At 41.2% G+C, this 23,357-nt stretch overlaps 1 protein-coding gene across 1 annotated transcript in view; it reads left to right on the top strand.

Annotated features, from left to right (window-relative positions):
* The first annotated feature begins 2,219 nt into the window (after window positions 1-2,219).
* frem3 (Fras1 related extracellular matrix 3) overlaps window positions 2,220-23,357 on the top strand; it is a 48,734-nt gene continuing 27,596 nt past the window's right edge. The window contains exons 1-2 of the mRNA XM_072677133.1: window positions 2,220-7,245; window positions 7,379-7,468. Coding sequence (XP_072533234.1) covers window positions 2,220-7,245; window positions 7,379-7,468 — 5,116 coding nt within the window. The remainder of the gene's footprint in view (window positions 7,246-7,378; window positions 7,469-23,357) is intronic.

Genomic DNA, 23,357 nt, shown 5'->3' with positions numbered 1-23,357 from the left:
ATGTTGGCTCCACATATGGATGCCCACCAGAGTCAGTAAAGGGACCAGGAGGGGTCAAGCATGGGTCCCATCTGGGTTGTATACTATATACAGGGCCTAGATGTAGGACCCATGTGAGATTAAGGTGGGCTGTAACAATGGGGCCCATTTGGGAAGCCCAACTAGGTAACAAGGCATGTACAAACCCACTCAGAGCCCATGGCCACCTGGAACCTATGTAGCCCATGTTCCACCCATGTGAGCTCCACAGAAGCATGCTGGCTGGGGATGCATGTCTGCTGAGTTTTGAATGAAAATCAATGATGGTAAATAAATAAAGAAAAAAAAAACGTATTTTGTGGACTATTTTGTCTTACATCACCCTGCAAGTGCACCTCCACTATGAATCAATTAGTTTATATATAAATGTTATTATTGTTATATATATTACATAATTTGTATATTTTGAAAATTAGATACAACTAAATATAGATAATACAAGGTGACCATTTTTCATGCCGTTAGCTTATGGCCGCTGGTCCACCTGTCTAACCAGTTGCCGCTAGCAAAGTGTGCTTGAGAACCTCCGGTGCCTATATGTCCCAACTGGGTGACCTCCCAGGATACAGGCATGCAAAAAAAATCCATAGCCCAGCATTCTTTACACACACTCCAGGGGGTCCACATGAATGTGCTACTACACCTGATTCAGATATTCAGCTAATTATGGTCAAGTCCTTCATGAAAGGAAAGGAGAAAACACTAAACTGTGTGCTGCAGGTTTCTTCACAGCACTTGTCTCGAGAACCATCTGTGCAGCAGATAATATGGTGTGTTCAGTGGTGTCTTCAGACAGGAGTGCTCAGGGTCCAATCAAGTGTACTCGGACAGGGTAATTATGGAGCCTGAAAATGACTGCTGTTTAAACAATGATGACTCAGTAAAGCTAGGTTAACAGGTTGGTACTGCAGTAGAAGTCACTATCACTAAAGAGTTAATGTGTAGTTGAGGAAATGTTGAGGAAGTGTTACAAGAGGAACAAATGTAGATAAGATGCTGCACAAAATATAGATAGAAAATGTATACGGTTCTTGGAGGTACAAGCAAACCGTTTGACCCCCCCTTTTAAATGCTTTATTTTTAAAAGTGTAAATAAGTGCAAAAACAAATGCTCCAGAGGAACTTATATATCTTGTTACAGATTTTAGATTGCTTTTTTATTTGCTGAATTTAACATATTTGGGAGAAACATGACATATCACATGTCATAATGTTTGCACATGTTCTGGGGAATATAATATAAAATAATTTACAGTATAACAACAAATAAACAGTAAATGTTGTGCATTAAAAACTGCAGGCATTTGGCATACAAAATAAACAATAGATAGATCTGACCAGTAATTTGAACAGGGCTTCCCAAATGTTAATGTAGCAGTTTGCATTTACTTTAAATTGTGTGTTAGGAAATATTGTGAGTACCTGAAGCATGATTATCTGCTATCTTTTTCTGCATTTATTTTTCTCTGTAATAAACTATGCCATTGATGGCGATATATATGTATATATATATATATATATATATATATATATATATATATATATATGGATATATGTATATATAATATATATATATATATATATATATATATATATATATATATATATATATATATATAGACAGATAGATAGATAGATAGATAGATAGGAGTAATGTAAACTTCCACAAGCACAATATGTTTTGACACAGAGCTACCAAGTATAGTCTATGCATATACATACATGAGAAGCATTTGATTCTATCTTGGTAGATGCTGCTTTGCGAACTTCAAAGTTACCAATGAAAGTCCTTTAAATCCCTGCCTGGGCATTTAGAGAATGAGAGTTGTCAGGGGGGTTGGGTCACTGCAACACTGAGGGGGGCTGTCCAATCTGCTGCCTTAAATTAGCTGTGGGAGAGGTCGGCCTGAGGGTGGAGCCTTGCACTGTCACTGTCTTTCTAGTTAAGTATTACCTGCATTGCTTCAGCAGGAGGACAGCAGTTGTGCTGTGTGTGTGGGTGAGTGCAGAGTGGGAGAGAGACAACGAAAGAGGGTAAGAGGGTAAGAGGGACAGCACTAGGAGAGTGTACACCAAGTTTTAGAGAAAGAGAGAGAGAGGACACTCTTTCTTAACGTCTTGGAGAATCACATTTTTGTCTGCAACTAGCTTTCAACACTGCAGTGCAACTAGCTGTGGACATGGCTGGTTGTCTGCAAGGGACGGACACCACAGCCCAGACACTTCTGAAGTGCTTCTTTGTATTGTTGTCATTAGGATGTTGCTTCTACAGAGCACAGGCAGATCCTCATGACCCAGCTTTCCTCTACAGACGCCAATCTGGACCTAACGCAGAAACAATCTTGGTAGCCAACAATGGGATTAGAGTTCCCTTCGGACGCTCTGTCTATTTGGACCCTATCAATGACCTTGTCACTGAGGTGAAGCCTGGAGACCGTTGCCATATCACGGTGCTGGACAACGACCCACTGGCACAGAGACCTGGAATGCTGACACCCAAAAAGTTCCCCTGTGAATTTGGAGCGGAGGAAGTGAAATACACTCACTTTGGCTCGCGGAGTCCCAGCAAGGACCACGTGAAGCTGCAGCTGAGGTATGACTCCCATTCAGACACTGTGATCATCCCTTTCATGCTAGAGGTGGAGGTGGTCTTCCAGCAGCTGGAGATTCTTACCCGTAACATGCCTCTCGTCGTGGAAAAGCTCAATGGCCAAAGCAACCCTATTGAGAAAAAGAGCCTGGAGTTTGCTTTTGAGGACGATGTCACTGCTTGCAAGGTGACCACGCTGGTTGGTGCAGGCGGCCTCCCCAGGTATGGCACTCTTTCTGATAACTCTGTTAATGGCCAGATGATTGACTGCGATGAGTTTCTCAAGAAAGGCATTCGATATCTGCACACGGCCACCACCAAATCTCCTAACAGAGATTACATACCAATGTTAGTAGAGGTTCAGGATAAAGAGGGCAATACTATTCAGCAGGAGCACTTCCAGATCATGGTCAGAATTAAAGAAGGTGCAGAAAACACACCTCCAAAGGCCAGCTTTATAGCCATGATGATGATGGAGGTCGATCAGTTTGTGATGACAGCCATAACTCCTGATATGCTGGCAGCTGAAGATGTGGAATCAGATTTTGATGACTTAATCTTTAACATAACATCCCCCCTGGGTCATCAGCAGGGGTATATTATCAGCACAGATGATCAGAATTTACCAATAACCTCCTTTTATCAGAGAGATGTCAAAGATCTTAAAATCGCCTATAGGCCCCCCTCTGAAGATTCAGATATCGAAAGGATTTTCCAGATCGAGTTTGAGATAGTGGATACTGATGGAGCTGTGTCTGACACATTTGCGTTCATGATCGTTGTGAAGCCTATGAACACTTTAGCCCCTGTTGCAACCAAAAATACAGGCCAGCTACTGTTTGAGGGTCAGTCCAGGCCTTTGTCCACGTCGCAGAACTTGGAAATCAGCGATGAGGATAACCTTGAAGATGTGAAGATCACTGTAATGGATGGCTTGAAACATGGTGAGCTGACAGTGTTGGGGTCTCGAAGAAAATTCTTCACGCCAGCCGATCTGGACGCTGGCATTGTGGTGTACCAGCACGACGGAAGCGATACCTACAGTGACAACATCATATTCAGAATGACAGATGGCACTAATGAAGTGGAGTTTTTGTTCCCCATCACAATTGCCCCCACCGATGATGAGCCCCCCATCATTAACGCGAACACCGGCATTGTGCTTTTCAAGAACGAAATGATGCAGATCTCACCATTCATCTTGAGTGCTACTGACATCGACTCAGAGGACTCCACCATTAAGTTCATTTTAGAGGAACCCTATTCAACCATTGGTGAACTGCTGCTGAGACAAGTGGAGCCCCCTGCAGATCCCTCCGCTTGGAAGTTTAGTGCAACAGATGAAATGTTTGAACAGGTGGTCACATACTGGTTTCAGCAGGACATTCTGGACGGGAAGCTGTTTTACCGCCACAAAGGACCCCACAGCACCACCACTGTCATTGACCAGTTTGTGTTCAGAGTGCAGGATGACAATGACCCTCCAAATCAGTCTGGGGAACACACGTTCACCATTAAAATCCACCCAGTTGATGACATACCCCCAACACTGTACCCAGGTACTGCTCTGCACATGACCGTTCAGGAATATGAGCTGACATACTTTAAAAAGACCTTCCTACGCTACACAGACCTGGACTGTGATGACAGGGACCTGAAATATACCATCACCAAACCCCCCACAGATACAGATGAGAACAACCCAGTGCCTCTCGGAGCCATTGTACTGACTGACAGCCCTGACACCATTGTGTCTGAGTTCACTCAAGCTCAGGTCAACCACCATAAAATCGCCTACAAGCCTCCTGACCAGGAATTGGGGATCACTCCAAAAGTGGTCCAGTTCACCTTCACCGTAGAAGACACAGCTAGTAATTCAGTAGATGGCCTGTTTACTATATTTTTGCAGCCTGTTGACAATAAGCCCCCTGTAATCACTAACACTGGCTTCACTGTGCTGGAGAGAAGTACCTTCATAATAACCAAGAACGAACTGGATGCCTCTGATCAGGACACAGAGGATGATAATATAATCTTCAAAGTGATCCAAATTCCAAGGTATGGGCAGCTGCAGTATTTAGGAATCGACATGTCTAACGGGGAGACGTTTCTTTTAGAAGATATCGAGAGCGGTCGACTCACCTACATCCATGGTGGCGAAGAATCTCTTACTGATCTTATAAAAATTGATGTTAGTGATGGTTTCCATGAAGTGCCCATCGTTATTAAGATTAGCATTAAGCCGGTTGACGATGAGACCCCAACCATCATGCTCCCAGCAGGTCTGTTAGGGGCTTCCATTGATGTGCTTGAGAATGGAGCAACAGAAATCACGAGCAATGTGATCCAGGGGAAGGACGAGGACACAGATGACCTCATGCTTACATTTATTGTGGAAGAGTCTCCAAAACTGGGAGAAATCATGGTAAATGGGGCTCCCGCCGAACGCTTTACTCAACAAGACATTATCAATGGGGCAGTTGTCTATGCCCATACCAGTGGCGAGATTGGCCCTATTAAGGAGCATGATTCCTTCAATCTCACCATCTCTGACATGTCAGATGAGTGGGTGGTCGGGGGCAACAAAGTCCAAGGTGTTCGTGTTCATGTCACCATCCTTCCAGTAGACAGCATTGCCCCCATTGTTAGTGTTGACGAGCAGTTTGTGGTAGTAGAGGGGGAGAAGAACGTCATCACATTAGAGCACATCAAAACTGAAGACATTGACACTGACAATGATGATATCCTCTGCACCATTATTGTCCAGTCAACATCTGGCTATGTGGAGAACATTTCTCCAGCCCCTGGGTCAGAAAAATCAAGAGCAGGCACTGCCATTACAGCCTTTAGCATTAAAGACATTAGCCTCGGTCACATCTACTATGTCCAGAGCATTCACAAAGGCGTAGAGCCAGTGGAAGACAGGTTTACCTTCCGCTGCTCTGACGGTATTAACTTCTCAGAGAAGCATTTCTTCCCCATTGTCATCATCCCTGCCAACGACGAGAAACCAGAAATCTTCATCCGAGAGTTTGTGGTCATGGAGGGCATGAGTTTAGTCATAGACACTCCCATCTTAAACGCTGCAGATGCAGACATTCCAGGTGACGCGTTGGAGTTTGAGATCATCAAGAACCCCAAACATGGCAATATTGTCCAGCAGCTGAGCACTGGGACTGTCCCTGTGGTAAAATTCTCTTTGGAGCAGATCAAGGAAGCATCTAATATTGTTTATGAGCATGATGACTCTGAGACCAAGGAAGATGAGTTTAAGATTAGGCTCACTGATGGGAAACACACTGTTGAAGAGAAAGTTCTGATAATGGTCATTCCCGTTGATGACGAAACCCCAAGAATGGCTATCAATGATGGACTGGAGGTAGAGATTGGAGAAACCAAAGTCATTAGCAACAAAGTTCTCAAAGCCACTGATCTGGACTCCGAAGACAAAGAGCTTACCTACATCATCCGCTACGGTCCTGGTCAAGGCTACCTCCAGCGAATCACCAAGCATGGAGACGTTATTGGCAACGTCAGCATTGGAATGAATTTCACACAGGATGAACTTGACAAACAGTTGATACAGTACGTCCACACGGGCCAGGAGGGCGTCCGTGATCTGCTCAAGTTTGATGTCACAGATGGCATCAACCCCCTCATTGATCGCTACTTCTATATCAACATTGGAAGCATTGACATGGTCTTCCCTGATGTCATTAACAAAGGAGTGACCCTCAAAGAAGGAGGCAGAGTGACCTTGACCACCGACCTGCTTAGCACAACTGACATTAACAGCCCAGATGAATACCTCAGTTTTAGCATCACACGTGCCCCTAGCAGGGGTCATCTAGAGTGCACTGACCTCCCTGGTGTGCCCATCTCCACCTTCACACAGTTGCAACTTGCTGGTAACAAAGTCTACTACATCCACACCTCTGATGATGAAGTGAAGATGGACAGCTTTGAGTTTGAGGTGACAGATGGGTATAATCCGGTATTTCGCACATTCCGGGTGTCCATCACTGACGTGGACAACAAGAAACCAGTCCTGACGATCAACAGCCTGGTAGTGGGAGAAGGGGAAACCAAACTGATCACACCTTTCGAGCTGACTGTGGAGGATCGCGACACTCCAGACAGCCTGCTGCGCTTTGTTGTCACCCAGGTGCCAGTGCATGGTCAGCTGTTGTTCAATGGCACTCAGCCCATTACAACATTTACCAAGCAAGACCTGAATGAGAACCTGATTAGTTACAAGCATGACAGCACAGAGAGCAACGAGGACAGCTTCTCTTTCACGGTTACTGATGGAACTCACACAGACTTTTACGTGTTCCCCGACACAGTCTACGAGACACGTAAACCACAGATGATGATCATTCAAATCAACACGGTGGACAACGGTGTACCTCAAATCGTGGTCAACAAAGCTGCACCCACCCTCAGGGTCCTCCACACTGGGCATCTTGGCTTTCTGATTACCAGTAAAGCTCTGAAGGCTGAGGACAGAGACAGCCCCAATAAAGTTTTGAAGTACTCAGTCGCTGAAGCTCCTCTACATGGCTTCATCATTAATACTGCTTTGGGAAACAACAGCATCAAGACCTTCTCACAAGGTAAGCTCTTATGAGTTACAGCACTTCCAGCTATATTCTCCAGATTTTTGAGCTTGGTTTTGTTCTTCAAAAAGGTCTCTAAATTAAAAGGAACATTCCTAACATTGGACTGTGAATTATTGTTTCTTGTCAGGTGATATTGATGATATGAAAATCTGCTATGTTTTGCTCGATGGATCCAACGCTACAAGTGATATCTTCTACTTCACTGTAGAAGACAACGGTAAGACAACTTTTTTCTGTGCCGTCTTGTTAATTTAAGGTCTAGCTAGTATTAAAATTGATGGGCTCTAAATTTTTTATTTGGTTGTTTGTATTTCGCTGATAGCTTTTGGGCAGCTTCTGCTTCAGCCATGATAAAAATTTGTATCACAATATGCTTATTTCACAGTATGTCCTTGACTTAAAATGAGGGTAGTGAAACTAAGGTTTTACGGAGGGGATTATATGGTACACTAGTGCCTATGTGTACTTTCCCATGGAAGGAGCAGCACCACCCAACAGTGACAAAAGACATGAAACCCTTCCTAGACTTTGCTGTCATTTATGACAATGGGATCTTTCCTCTATTGTTGTAGTTCTTGTAATATAAGGATGGTGTCTGTTGCTGTACTATTACTATAACTGACAAATGTCGAATACATTAAATCAAACACATTGACGGAAACAACACTGCAGCATAATAATCAAATTAAGAGTAGAAGAAAGTAATGTATGGTCATTTTAAGTAAATTGGTAAATTAAAAGTAAACTGACAGACTTTTACTGTATTGCTAAAAAAGTGTAGTTTAGTGTAGTATTTATTATTGACATGTGAAATACTATGAATATGATGGGAAATCCTGCACTTTGTACATGGGGTTACATGTAGCCCATTGCCTTCACCCCTTTTCTAATCATCCTCTACATTACAACGTCTTCACTGGGGTAATCAGCAAGACACTTCCCTCCATCAGTGCTTTGCTTGGTTACTCAACCACCAAATACTAAAAATTGCAAATCATTGCTCAGTGGTAATTTTTGAATTTATAACATATGCAAATATAATGTATAATATATGCATGTTATATGATATATAACATGCAAATCTGCCAGTTTTTCTTTCCATTGTTTAATTTCATGAGAAATATCCCATTACTTGGGATAAAATCCTTTTATATTGACTTCCATTTGAGATTATGAAGATTTTTTCCTTCTCCTCAAAAGTTGCAATTTAGAAAATACAAGTTTTTTGTCCCGACAGCAATGATATTCATCCTAGAGTACATGCGGAGTACAAGTTAATCCAAAAGCCAAGTAACAAAATGGAACAGGTGGGGGGCTTTGCTATTTTAACTACAGCTCTAAATGGTACATGCATTCTGAGGTTTTGAAATGCAATCCACACTGCACAGTTTGGGCTATTTTTATGCTGTATTGAGCATCATCACAAGAACAAGATCACGGTGGTCAGATTTATTTTTAATGCCATAACAAATTCCCATGCCAGTTTAATAACTTGCAAGAACTACTAGCTAGGTTTCAACAGACTTTCTTAAAAGCTGAGTTTTGACCAGATCATTTTACAATTAATGAAGTTAAAGGCCTTTCGTTTGTAGTGCAGTCCAAAAATAATTGGACATTGACACAGCTAGAAACGGATTGTGAGAATAAAGTGTGAAATTGGAGCTTTGGTTCACAAGTATTCACATCATGTAAGAATTATGAATAACCTCCAACTTTAAAAAAAAACTCAAGTCTTTAGCAAATCACTTGTTTGCTGAGCAGCTGTACATCATTGTATCATTAGTCCAGGTGATAAAGAGTGAGCAAAATATTTAGAGTTGGTTCTAGATGTCTGCACCAAAGACTACCATAAAAAGGGGAACAGCAGGTCCTCAGTGGTATGGGACAAAGTCTTATAGACAAATGAGACAAATATTAACCTGTCCCATAATATAGGTCTATAGGTTGAAGACTTCAAGCAGTTGCATAGGATCTGCAACTGAGTAGTTATGTGTTTATTATATAGGGACTCCTGAAATGGGTGGACTAGGGCTATACGAGGTCCTTATTGCCATATACTTAACCTTATAAATAACTGTTAGACTTATAACACAAGAGGCTAGTCTCTGTAGGTCCAAGTTCTCCTCTGGCCTCTTTTAAAGCAGCCCGGAAAGACCTGGATGTCCCTGTTGTTTGGGTGTTTGGCTTTATATGTTTATTCAGGAAGACAGAGGGACCTTTGTGTGAGACAAAAGAGGGGACAAAAGGGTCTCATTGTAATCTGGACCTGTGCTTGCCGTGCTACTGTTTGAGATTCCAGTCACCTCATCAGAACCAGATGTAGGAATGTGTGTGTTGAAGGTGTGTTTGGTGTCTCACTCTCTGAATCTCCCGAGCGTGTGGACACAGTGACTGGACACAAGGGTCTTGGTGGTAATGGGCCGGAAGACTTAACCTCTCACCCCCAACTCCCCACCCCCTACTCTACACACACCTGAAAGGAGGAGAAGAAAGGGCCATAATTAGCTGATTAGGCTAAAGGGCCGTTTCAGAGTGGATGTGTCTGAGCAGGTTGCCGGAGCTTCGGTGGTCAGTAAATAACAGTGTTTGGTCGAGTGGTGTGTCTGGGATGATTGGGAATGTCTCTCACAAGAGGATGGACAGGGGATGGACAGATTAGAGACTAACTAGCATACCAACTACTGAACTGTATGATTAGCAGTCTGCTATTAACCATAATCACATTAATCATATTGAGGGTTGCCTATTTCTTTATTTGCTGCAGTGGCCGTATTATTAGTCCGTCTCCTGCTGAGATTCAACCATGTGTGGTGGATTAATTACAATAATAGAGAAGAATTGAGATTCTAGTTCTGAAACACAGAAATCTCAAATTGTGCCTTTTCTTTTTACTGTTTGTTATAATTTGTGATGAATGGACCAACAGAAATGCTCCAAAATGCTCCAAAAATGCTCCTGAAAAGTTTGGAGACTCCGTTTTGGAGACTTTGGCATGATGGTATCTCAATGTAAATCAATATTCATGTGTTATTACTATGAATCTCTTTAACATCCAAGTCATACTATATCCTAAAGTTTATTATTCCGTGACGACAAAGACCACAATGCAAACAATCTGATCATTCTTATAGAAGTAAGAAATGCATGCCAGTGGTTAAAATGTTTAACAGCATGGCACCATAACAAAGATTAGGGTTAGTTCCCTAATTCAGGCACAAACATCTCTGCTATAAGTTGCCAATACAAGTGCTTGAACAAGACTCTACAAGCTACACTCACCTGCCATTGTAATTTGTTATAGTTAGGGAGTCTTCTAAACGTCTAACTTTGAGATTATTAGTCTGATGTTAACTATGATCACATTAATTATATTAAGCGTTACATCTGCCTGATTCTGTTTAGCTGCAGTGGCTTTATTAATGTACATATCCTGCTGTGGTTTAACCACATGAAGAATTAATGAAAATAACAGAAATCTTATTTGGGAAATTCAGAGTCAAATGTCAATTTTTGTTGTTTTTCACTTTTTGGCATAATTTATGATGAATGGACCAATATAAATACCCCAACATCACTTGTAATACAATCTTTTCACATTGACTTCCATTGAAAGTTACAAAAGTTATCATTTTGGAGTCAGAAGGCTTTGGCGTGACAGTGACGCAGTATAATTCCATGAAGTAAAATAAAAGCATCTTAGTGATTAAAATGTTTAACAGCAAGGTACCACAAATCCATTCATGAAAGACTGGGGTTAGTTCCCAGATTCAGGCACAGACATCACCAGTGTAAGTACTTGGGAAAGACTCCACGAGCTACACTCACCTTCCATTGTAAATTGTTATGGTTAAGAGAGTCTGAAAACACATAAATGTAATGTTTACAGCAATGCTTGTGTATCTAATCCACCCCATGCATCAGCAGTGTACTATTAACTTACTTTGAAAGTAGGCCTCTGGCAACTGCTGTATCATCAGATGAAAATACGGATTTAAAAGGCTGAATGTGGGATGTTTCCATAAATAAAATTAAAACTGGTGGTGTGTTTGCCAACATTAGGTAGATAAGGCAGTGAACTGGGTGGTCTCAGTGCAGGTTTATGTGATTGTGTTGAATGGTGGGATTTGCTTTGGCAGTTTTTGCACAGCAAATGACTTTTTTGAGACATTTTAATTTAAAATAATATATTATATTTCTAAAAAAAAATAATATTTGCTACAAGCATGACCTTTTAATTCATACATGCACTGTTTGATGCACCTGCTCATTCATTGTTTCTCCTGAAATCACGGGGACTAAAAAGAGTTGTTGGGAGTAACTGTCTCTACTGTCCATTGCTGTGAGGATTTGATTGCATTCAGCAATAAGAGCTTTAGTGTAGTCAGGATGTTGGATGACCACCACCCGACTTGATCCCCAACTCCCCATTTCATCCCAAAAGACTTGTATGGAGCACTATCCTTATTCCAGAGAACAGTGGCATCGCACATTTATAGTCCTATTCTATTGGCAATACTTCTCTATAGTGGCTAGATAAGCAGTGTTTGTGTGAACAATGGGTGCAAGGTGAAGTAGCTGAACGCATCCATTAGAAAGGGTGTCCACAAACATTTGGACATATACTGTATTTCCCTCTTGATCATTGATGACATTCTTCCTGTTGAATTCCAGCTCGTCCCTTACTTAGAAGGGAATGCTCTGGCGACATTGTACGTGGGTGTGTGTGCTTGTGGACCTCAGAGCTGGCATTCAGCATCTCTGGCAACCCGTCAGCTGGAAGGAAGTGCTTGTTTAGGAGCCAGGCAGAGTTATCTATGGTTCGAGCCTCTGACAGCCTGGTTGGGGCACCATTCAGAGCCAGAAATGAAAGAGTATAGGCCACTTTTTAAAACCCTGACCTCAATCTCATTATCAGCAGGGATTCACCATCAAAAATCATTACAGTCCAGGGCTGGAACTGTCTGATAATCTGGCCCTCGTACTGTAGACTCTTACCTAGCATTGATTGCTGCATTATTTAACATTAATAATCCACAAATACATTAATCATCTACTCTGCTAAAGCCTAGATGAGCTGATTGACCGATAGAATCAGTTGTCTGAAGGGTAACTGCTATCAGTAGCTCTATATGGGTATGCGTGTGTGTCTGTGTCTTCCCTCTCAAGCTCACACACCCTTAAGTGGGCTGAGTATATAATCCTCCTCCCATCATAAACACAAACACTTGGAGCGAAACACTTCCTCTGGGACGTCTGTCCTCTGGCCTGTGTGGCCGCACCTGTTTGCCTGTGAAATCAGATACCCAGCTTGTATAGGACCCTGCAAGCACAAGCCTCGCCCCAGAATGTATACATATACGCCGGGGCTTTAGAGAAATATGCTGGTTCACACTCGCTCTGCAGCTCATGTGTTGTGGATGATGCACTTTCACATAAAAGTGTGTGATAGATATGCAGTCTTTGAGGGTATGTGAGGACAGTATGTAAAGAGGTGACTGAGAGACCCCTAAAAAGAGTGTAAAGAGTAAAAATTCACTAAATATTTTTATTTTAATAAGCTCCCTAGATATTATACAGAATAAATCTTATATCCGAGTCATATTAATATGGATAATCATACTGAGCTTGTGAAATTAATATTTTAAGACAATAAGACCCCTTTTAGAATGGTCAGAGCATGACCTTAAGCTATGACCTATAATACTGTGTAATCAAACCTTTCACTCGCTCCCTTATGTCCTGGGGGTCTTTTTTTAGGTTGTCAGATATTCACCACCAGAATGACTATTATTAGTTTTATTATTATTATTATTATTATTATTAATAATAAAAAATATCATTTTCTGCTGTCTGAAGTCAAAGTGTCATCGTAAACTTTGAAAGTACATCGAAAATAATGCCCCCCATGAATTCACCCTTTTCATCTGCGACTGCATTTTCAGAGTACCCCAAATTACCCCAAAGTTATTAACCTCACAGCCCCAGATGGGAGAGAACCAGTGAGTGAAACACACACACTATGAAAACAGAGCAGTGTTTCTGGTTGCCATAGCAACCATGCACCTTAAAATGTTCACATTTTATACAGGTCCAATCTTACGACTATGGCTTTCTTCCCATCTTTCTTGTGGGAGGGTGTACAATGCAATGCCTCCCATGGTTAGTCCCTATGCCTGTGTAAGGGTATGACGATGTGTGCTTGTGAAGGTGCTTTTTAGTGATCGTAGATTTGGAGTAGAGCGGACTGAATTCTTTGTCATGAAGGAAATGAGAGCCAAGGCTTAAATGTCTATGAACATTGTGGCTAATTCTGCAGTTTAATGTACTATTCAACTTATATAACAAACATTGTGTAAAAAGGCAAAAGTTGTAAATCATCATTGAACCCTGTGTATATTATTCAGTTATAATTCCTGATGTAGAAATTAATTCTAGGCTTTAGTATGTCTTGTGGGGTCCCACAGGGTTTAATTTTAGGGCCTATAGAACTGAGGTTAATTATGACAGAAATGTGGTTATAGGGGTGAAGAACTGATATGAAGGATTAAGGCATATTGGAGATGAAGTACACAGCGAAATAATTGACCATTATTTCCTTTGCCAATATTGCTGGACTGCTGGCTGGCCCACTGATCACAGCTCTGCCTTGGAGATAGAAATGAAATCGATACAGGAGGAGTGGGGGTACAAAGTAGACGTCAAAACGTTGATCGTTATGGGTTGGATTGCAGTGATTTAAGGTTTGAGAACTTTTGTCCTTGCATGCATGTCCAGACTCGGAAACCTAGAAGCCAAAGCAGACAAATGGCTCTAGAAAGCCTTCTGCCAAATTCATCTCTGTTTGCAAAGCTGATACAAGCTCATACAGTATGAATATATAACACCATTTGTTTTTCAGTGGTGATATTGCACAATGATTTACTGCTAGGGTCTACCACAGGTTTAAATCTGAGATGCAATAGTAGCCTATGATAGACATACCACACTTTAAATACCCATTTCAAGTGAAAGCAGACAACAAAACAGATCATCTAAAGCAGGCATGCATTTCCTTTGACATTTTTCTTCCCCCAGCTACTAAAACTCGGTCTAGGAGTGGATGGACAGACTTGGTCTGATTACTGATCTCTTTTCAAAACCTCATGTGCACCAAACCTGTAATTCAAACCCAGCTCTAGATCACTTGATAACCCTGGGGCTTCCTTTTGCTTCAGACTAAAGGAAATTTGTCCATCAATATAAAGAGGGGACGTTTTCAGCCAAGTCTGTCTAATCTGTCTGTTTAATCAAACCTAAATCTGACCAAACCCAGCACAACAATATTTATCTGAATGTGACTGTTCTTTGACAAACTTCTGTCTGAAACCCCACTGTTAAAATGAAGTCAGACTAATTTAAAATGCTAAAATAGCTGATTATTTGTTGTTATTTGTGTTTTTGAGTTAACTCCACTTAGTTCAGTTTAGCCCCACTAAATTTGTCTACCATTTATTTCCATCTGTAGGTTAGGACTTACCCTACACATGGCATTCCTAGACTGAAAAGCTTTTGACAGTGGAGCACTGAACCCTTGCTGAGATTTTAACGTATGATCTCCTCACACTTGATCAGGAGCAGTTAGACTGTAGGGCTGGTCTAGAGCTGTGAAATTGCATTACATGCACAGGAGCAACTGTGTTACTCCCTGTTTGTGAAGAGACTCAGGACATAAGTTTGAATTCCATACAACACAGCCCTTCAGGGTCAAGGCTCTGAGAATAGGAAGGCCTCCCCCCATGTAACATAGGAGGCTTCCAGCCTGTAGCTGGGAACAAACAGTAAACAGATTGAGGGGGCGGAGCCATAGACTAAACATCTCCTACAATATTTAACCAGTTTCAGCTGCAGCTTATTTACTAATGTTTTTGAGCCACATTTTTAACACATCAAGTGGTAGACTGGGGTTCAATTCTCAGTGTGGGTGACTTGGACAAGACTCCTAATGCTACTTTGGCCCAGCACTGTAACTAACCTTGTAAGTTGCTCTGGATAACAGCATCAGCTAATTGCTATAAATGTGAATTTTTTGACTAAATCTAATTGAGTTGACTCAAAAAAATTTCTGTAGTTCGCTACTTTACCATTTAACGTTGACCTGCCTTTAAGTGTTTCACAGTGTGACTGTAGATTGGCAAAATGCTGTTTGGATCCAACTGCACCCCAACAAAAAATTGTCCTATTATTATCTGAATAATATTCACATTAGAGCATTCATTTTTATCAGATCTGTATCTGTTGATCCATGCAGTAATAACCAAACAACCCTGTTGCTGTTGGGTTTTACAAGTGTAAAATACATTACTAGACATCTTCAAGCAGAGCAGTTGCTTAGCTCTGCTTCCTAACAGTGATTATGATCTGACCTCGTGCTCGTGTCAGCGGCTGCCACAGGATTTACTGTTCACTGGTGCCAGTGGCTGTTGAATACTGGAACTTCCTCTCTGGCTCTCTGGCCTCATGTGTCAGAGTACAGATTTATGGTATTTCTGTGAGTGTGGTGGAGCACTTGATGTATGGCTTTGGGGTTATTCTTATCTCATCCAAATGGCAAGGCTGTTCCTGTGCCCCAAGGTCTGATGTCTCTTAGTTTCCTCCCTCTCTCACTTTCCCTCTCTCCCCCTCTGTCTCTCACGCCGTCTCATTCTCTGCTGGTGGAAATGGTATCTCTGTCCTTAAGGCTCCCATGCTGTCTCTCTGCTTCTCACTTTCTCTTACTGTCTGCACTTCTTTTTGATACTCTGTAAGGTTTCAGACTCTGTTAGGCTGCTTTTGGCCATTTCCAGACAGACTCTTTAGACAGTGTGGCGATAGGAGCTCCAACACTGATGCCTCGGGTGACTGATGTCAAGGCAGTCCGCAGCTGGCCTGTCACCCCATCATCCATCACCCAAGGCCTGGGGATCAGCTCACTTATATGGATTCAGTACAGTTCATGGTAGTATGAAGTGTGTTAGTGAAGGACAATTATAGTGATCTTATTCTTTCAGTGTTTTATTAAGAAGGACATTACAAAACTAAACAATGTACTTAAGAGACAGACAACATACAGATGGATAGATAGATAGATAGATAGATAGATAGATAGATAGATAGATAGATAGATAGATAGATAGACAAATAGACAGATGCACGGATAAACAGACAGGCAGACAGACAGATGCATAGACAGACAGATAGACAGGAAGATAGACAGGCAGATTAATAGACAGATACATGGATAAAAAGACAGACAGACAAACAGACAGACACATAGACAGACAGACAGATAGACAGAGAGATAGATAGACATATAGACAGATAGATAGACAGATACATGGATAAAAAGACAGACAGACAAACAGACAGACACATAGACAGACAGACAGATAGACAGAGAGATAGATAGACATATAGACAGATAGATAGACAGATAGACAGATAGACAGACAGATGAATAGACAGATACACGGATAAACAGACAGACAGATAGACAGACAGACACATAGACAGACAGACAGACAGATAGATAGACAGAGAGATAGATAGATAGATAGATAGATAGATAGATAGATAGATAGGCAGGCAGACAGATAGATAGATAGATAGATAGATAGATAGATAGATAGATAGATAGATAGATAGATAGATAGATAGATAGGCAGGCAGACAGATAGATAGATAGATAGATAGATAGATAGATAGACAGATAGATAGACATATAGACAGAGAGACAGAGAGATAGATAGATAGATAGATAGACAGACAGATAGACAGACAGATATACAGATAGATAGATAGATAGATAGATAGATAGATAGATAGATAGATAGATAGATAGACAGGCAGACAGATAGATAGATAGATAGATAGATAGATAGATAGATAGATAGATAACTGTGATGACTACAGTATGCACATGTCCATGTGTGGAATACCTAACATGGCCTTGAGTGCTATGCTGAGTATAAATGGAAAGAGAAATGAGTGGGAGCTATTGCCCGCCTGGTCACTCTGAGCAGATATTCTTAGTACTATACTTATACAGGCACTCTTGCTTACCCTTGCATCATTCTGCAGGCAGTAAATGTTGTCCTCATTAGTTTGGGCCTCCCATGCCTCTGGCCCCCAATAGCCAGCCGAATGTGGGTTAAGAGGTCACTCTGTGAGGGAGATTTGTGGATTTCTACTGTGTAGTTTGACTGTATTTCCCAACAGGTCATGGCCGACAGATATCTCAAGCATCACTATGAACCCTCCGTATCTCTATGCAGCCCTGACCTGCTGTCATCACTGTTGAATCATCCGTGAAATATCTCTGAGCACCTTCATCTTCTTGTACACTATGGGCAAAAGTATTGGGACACATGCTCATTCGTTGCTATTAAAAAGAGTCGACCCAGCCTTTGTTGGAGTAACTCTCTGTACTCTAGGCTTTTGATGGGGCATCATCATTCCAGAGAACACAGTTCTACTGCTCCTCAGCTCAATGCTGGGGGGCTTTAAACCCCTTTAGGCTACACCTGGCATGAAGTATGATGCCAGTAGGCTAATCTTGTTTATGTGCTCTAGGAGTCCTATTGTATTGACAATACTTCTCTACAGAGACTAGGCAAGCTATGTGTGCAACTTAAAGTAGCTGAATGCAGTCATTAAAAAGGTGTCCATAAATATTTGGACATATAATGTACGTCTACAAATATGAACAAAACACAAAAATGAAACTATATTGATTCTATAATGAGCTAAATGTTTATGATGACTCCATTATGCCCTCAATCTTAGGTGCCCACAGGAAGCTATCCAGAGAATCTTGGCAAATCTCTTTTTATATGACGATTTATATGGTAGCGCTAAGTTAGCACAGAGTAAGCTATTTCAACTTCACAGCCAAGCACATGTGGCAAAACATTATCTGCGATATTTAGGGATGACTGCACCTTGGGCATATCTGGAAAAAGGCCCAACCTTCAAATCTCCTGACAGGCAGGCTTTCGTTTATGTGGGCTATTAGCATGCTAATTTAAAGTTAGCATAAATCTGACTAATTTATGAAGCTGTTTACTGCACATGTAATTTCGGGTGTACCACCTATTAAACATTTCATCCCAGGAGCATTTTTACTGTCCGTTGGAATATCAAGGTAATCTGATCTGCCCGAGTTGCCACCCAGTCTAAATGTTAGTTGTAAAGGCTGCTGTAAATTTGTCCATAAATCAGACCTTAGCGGTTCTGACTTCTATTCCTGTACTATGTTTTATTAAAGACCAGAGGGCCCTAGGTCATTGGTAATGTGGCCGTTACTTAGCCTTGCATTCTGTCTGTACATTATTGCACTCATAAATACCATAAATAGCCTTCTGAGACTCCTGGGTGCATTCGTTGAGACTAGATCTTCTAGTTCTTGCTGGTGCCTTGTTGGGAAGGTGACTTTATTGCCCCTCTTACCCGCTAAAGCCTTCATATTTTAGCCGTGGTACTCACTGGAGTGTATGGACAGTGCACTCTCGTAGGAAACGAAATGTTACCAGTGAAAGTTACCAGTGAAACTTGGTTTCTCCCATATACAAATCTCCTTTTAACGATTTGAAAGAACCCTATGACAGCGAATTTCGGCCCACCCAGACAGTGCCTGCTGTCCTCCTCAGTTGTTGCTTCACTGCAGAAACAAAAGCTGACAAAAGGAGAGTGCGAGGGTGGGGAGGGTGGTGGGGGGTTGGGGTGGAGAGGATGGGAGAGAGGGTACAGCTGTCAGTCTCTGCGCCTTGGAATCTCCAAACCAGCGGAAGTGTTTGCAGTGTGAGAAAAAAAAGAGAAGAAAGGGTGAGCTCTGCCAAATGTGGGGTTGGAGTGCCCAGTTGGAGGAGAACGGAGACCTCCATGGCCCTGTTCTAAAAGCTACAGTCAAACACCACCTGTCATTCATAGGGGCTGTAAAAGCAGTTTAGCAAGTAGCACAAAGTCACTGTCAGCTCTGACCACCACGATCACCCTGACAGTGACGCCTCATTCTGTTGACAAACTGAAACTGGACAATGTGTCGTATTTTTAGGCAATGGGCCTCATTTATAAGACCAGCTTTACTGCAATATTTTCATTTGCCTGCACCATTATCGAGTTATAAAAAATACTACCTAAATGAGTCTGGGGCCGATGTTTACAAACATGTTTAGCCACACAGGAAGTCATCAACAAATGAACATTTGTTGAACATACACTCCTTCTTTCTATTAATCCTTTAAAAGCCTGTATGTGGGCCCACACTTCAAAATCACACCCTTAATAATGTTAATAATATTAGTTTTATAGTATTTTCTGAATAGTAGTTAATAATTGATTACATATTAGGTCTTATTATCTTAATAATAGGCAATATGGCTTAAAATCTAGCTTAGGGTTCCATTTTGTATGTTCTTGCATTGAGTGTTGTAGCATGTCCTATTCAAAGCAAAACAGGATCTGGTTGCACTTTACTTTAAGGAACCTAGGCTAATAGTTTATTAAGATCTTAGTTAGTAGTTTTTGACCAAGTAGATTTATTAGATTTTTACATAACAGACCTTTAATTATATACTAATAAAGATTATAATGAATAAAGCTTAAAAATAATTTATTAAAACAAGAAATAAGACTATAAATAAGTCCCTAATGTGTGTTTATTGCAATAAAGTGCTACCCAGAATTCAATATTAAATATTTTATGGTTGTCAGATGTGACTCAGTCTTATATATGGTGAACAGAGATGCAAAAAAATCTCTTTCAGGGTTTATACAAATGAACAAAACAAACAAAGAGCATGAGAGCAGAGAGATGTACAGCACTACTTGTAGTACTTGTATATCTGGATGCCTTTACTTTCACTTTTTATGCTGCCAGTGCTTTTAAATGTTGATACAGTTTTAAAAGGTTTTACTAAGGTTTCTGCATTTTTTCCAAACGAAACAACCTTCTTTAATTAGAATTAGCAGCTCTGATTTTTGGCTTTTACTGAGGACACGTAAAAATGCCTCAAAAGTACATTAAGACAGGTCTGCTGATCACCATCACAGTGTTATTGCTGTCTTCTCTTGCCCAATTAGTGCCAAGAGCATTTAATGTGGGGGGCAGATAATGCCCTTATTTAATGCCATATTTCATAAAACCTGCTTATTCCTTAACTCTAAGTAAATACTGAGAGGCCTCTGATCCAGTCGGTCCCATGTTCTGTTGCTGAAATTGAAATACAGCATGTGGACCCCTGTGAGTGTTTGTATACTGTCAGGGTGCTGAAGATAGCGGCATGTGTGTGTGTGTTTTTTTTTTTTTTTCAACAGCTCTTATTTTTAAATCCACTTTGGTAACCCAACCCTGTCTTTTAACACCTCATAGGATCAGATGCTAAACGCATAATTATAGACCAGATATTAACATCATTTAAATAATCCCTCCAAGTCTTTTGCTCTTGATTTATAAGATTGTCCGAGGTCCCTTTATCAATCATACCCATATCCATTCTTCTTTCAGTTCTATCAGCTCTCATTTACTTCTTCAGTGTTCTGTAGTGTTCTATATACACATGCTTCTTGTGGTACAGAGAGATGTTGTCTTCGGTAAAAGTGGACCTATGTTCTATAATCTTGTAGACAATGCGGCGTTATCTAGGGCCAGAGGAATGTGACAGGGCCACTGAGGCTGACCGCCGGATGCCAGGCTGAAAGAGAGCTTTTTGTCCGAGCGCCGCTCATTTGATAATCCTCTGATACACACTCACTAAGCTCAATATCAACTCATACTCAACCTGGGCAGCCTGCCCAAGAAAGGTTTTCTTCTGTAGAAGGAACTACTTCGCAAGTTTTTCTTCCACAGCTTAGATAACCCTACAACATACACACTTAAAAAAGGGGGCTACAAAGGGTCTCTTTGAGTGATGCCATAGAATAACCACTTTTGGTTCCACTGATTAATTAATTTTTACATAAAAGGTTCTTCACACTCACATACACAGAATTTCCCTCTACTGAATGTTTGTCTACACTTCTGAATGAGTTATTACACAAAGATCAGCCATAACATTAAAACCACCCACCTAATATTGTGTAGGTCACCCTGAGGCCACCAAAACAGCTCTGACCCATCAAGAAATACATTTTACAGGACATAGCCAGCATTGACATTTTTCAGCACTTTGTTCTACAGTAGCTTTTCTATTAAATGGGTTAGCCTTAGAAGCCTGTCGCCAGTCTACCGGTTGTCCTTCTATGGAGCACCTTGGTACGAACTGACCACTGCATACCAGGAGCAGCCCTCAAGATTTGCCTGATGACTTGGAGATGTTCTGACCCAGTCATTTAGCTCTTGCCAAATTGGCTCAAATTGATATGCTTGCCCATTTGTCCTGCTTTTAACACATCACCTTCAAGAACTGACCGTTCACTTGCTGCCTAATTTGTATATCCCACCCCTAGATAATCAATGTTATTCGCTTCACCTGTGAAGTGGGTTTTAATGTTATGACTGATTACTGAGTACTGAATCAGTATCCTCTCAACTGATTGGATGCTACATCATTTGCATTCGTTGACTCGTGTTATAATAGCTTGTCCATGTCTTCGATGGTCTGTAATTCTTCTTCTTTTATCAAACTATCTCTCAGGGCCTGGACACATGTCCAGTAGGCCCGATTGGCCAATCCTGTATAGACAATGTGGCATTTACAGCTGGAAGGCAATTACTGATTTACATCTGATTTGCATCAATAGGATTAAGAGGTGCTAAGAGGGAAACGGTAGTCACACTAATATTAATGACTTTAGCATTCCAGCTTGTTTTGGACGAACTCTCATCCTGCATGTCTATGAGCACCAAACCACCCTGACGGAATGCAGAGCAGGCAGGGATATAGTATATATGATAAATGCTTCCTATATTTTTAGCTTGAGCTGTCGGACACCTGAGCTGTCTCAAGGATGAGGCTCTCATTCCATACTGAGAAGCTTCCTAACCCTTGGGGAAGGAATGGGAAGTGGAAGGATAGCTTATGGGAAATCCATTGCTACACATCATGGTGATCCTGTGTTTGGTTTTCAGCAGTGGCGAATGCCATTAGGTCTTGTTTTGTCTCTGTGAGCCCTTTTGGCTCTGTGTTTTGAGAGAGTTGTCAGGAAGTGGGCCTTTTCTATTCTTCTCACCTATATCCACACTCCAGCCCTCTTTCTTTAAACTCACATAGCTGAACACTCTGAGTCATGCCAGCTGAGAAGGCGAAGGTGAAGGGAATGCAGGTGGATTGTCTGCACTGGATGTAGACGAGTCTTGAGTTTGGAGGTAGATGCGCTAGGTTTTGTCAGCTGAGAAGGCAAAGGTGAAGGAAATGCAGGTGGATTGTCTACACTGGACGTAGATGTGTCTCAGGTTTGGAGGTAGATGCTATGTTTTTTTACCTGCCCTCATGTCAGACACAATGTCAGGCACAATCTTCCCAAAGGTATCCACAACATACAGGGCCATTAGCCAAGGTCTGCACGACACAGGGCAGTAGATCAGCCTTAGATGACCATCTAAAAAGAGCAATTTCTATTTTTTTAATAACTTCCCTGATATGAAAAGCAGCTTTTATCTAAACAATGATCTGAAAGTCTTTACCACATATAGTATCACATATAAATCTGTGCTTCAGCATTAATATATAATATAGTCCTTTATAAATATATCAAGCATTTGTTGTTACATATAATTATGTAAAAAAAAAAAAAAAACATAAACCTTAAGTCTTAAATTTTGAATTTATTAACCATCATTTAGGTATTGATCTGTTCATTTATAATTAATAAAATGGGCTCCAAGTGGCTGAGGGGTTTAATGTGATACCACTATGCCCTGGGGGTTACGGGTTCACATCCCGAACAATGTTGCTTTGCCATCAGCAGCCAGAGTCAGAAAGAGCACAACTGGCCGTTCTCTATGCAGGTGGGAAGATGATGCTCTCCCCCTTCATTACTCTTAAGCAATGTTGGCCGACACAGATGTCTGATGGCTGGTGCAGTGGAACTGGGGGACCGGTTATGGCACAACAATTATGGCACAACAAGCAGTTCAAAAAGAGGCATTGGCT

This window comes from Salminus brasiliensis, chromosome 4 (assembly GCF_030463535.1).
Source record: "Salminus brasiliensis chromosome 4, fSalBra1.hap2, whole genome shotgun sequence".
NCBI classification, from domain to species: Eukaryota; Metazoa; Chordata; class Actinopteri; order Characiformes; family Bryconidae; genus Salminus; species Salminus brasiliensis.
The sequence above is the reverse complement of the archived record's forward strand: the minus strand, read 5'-3'. Positions and strand labels throughout refer to the sequence as shown.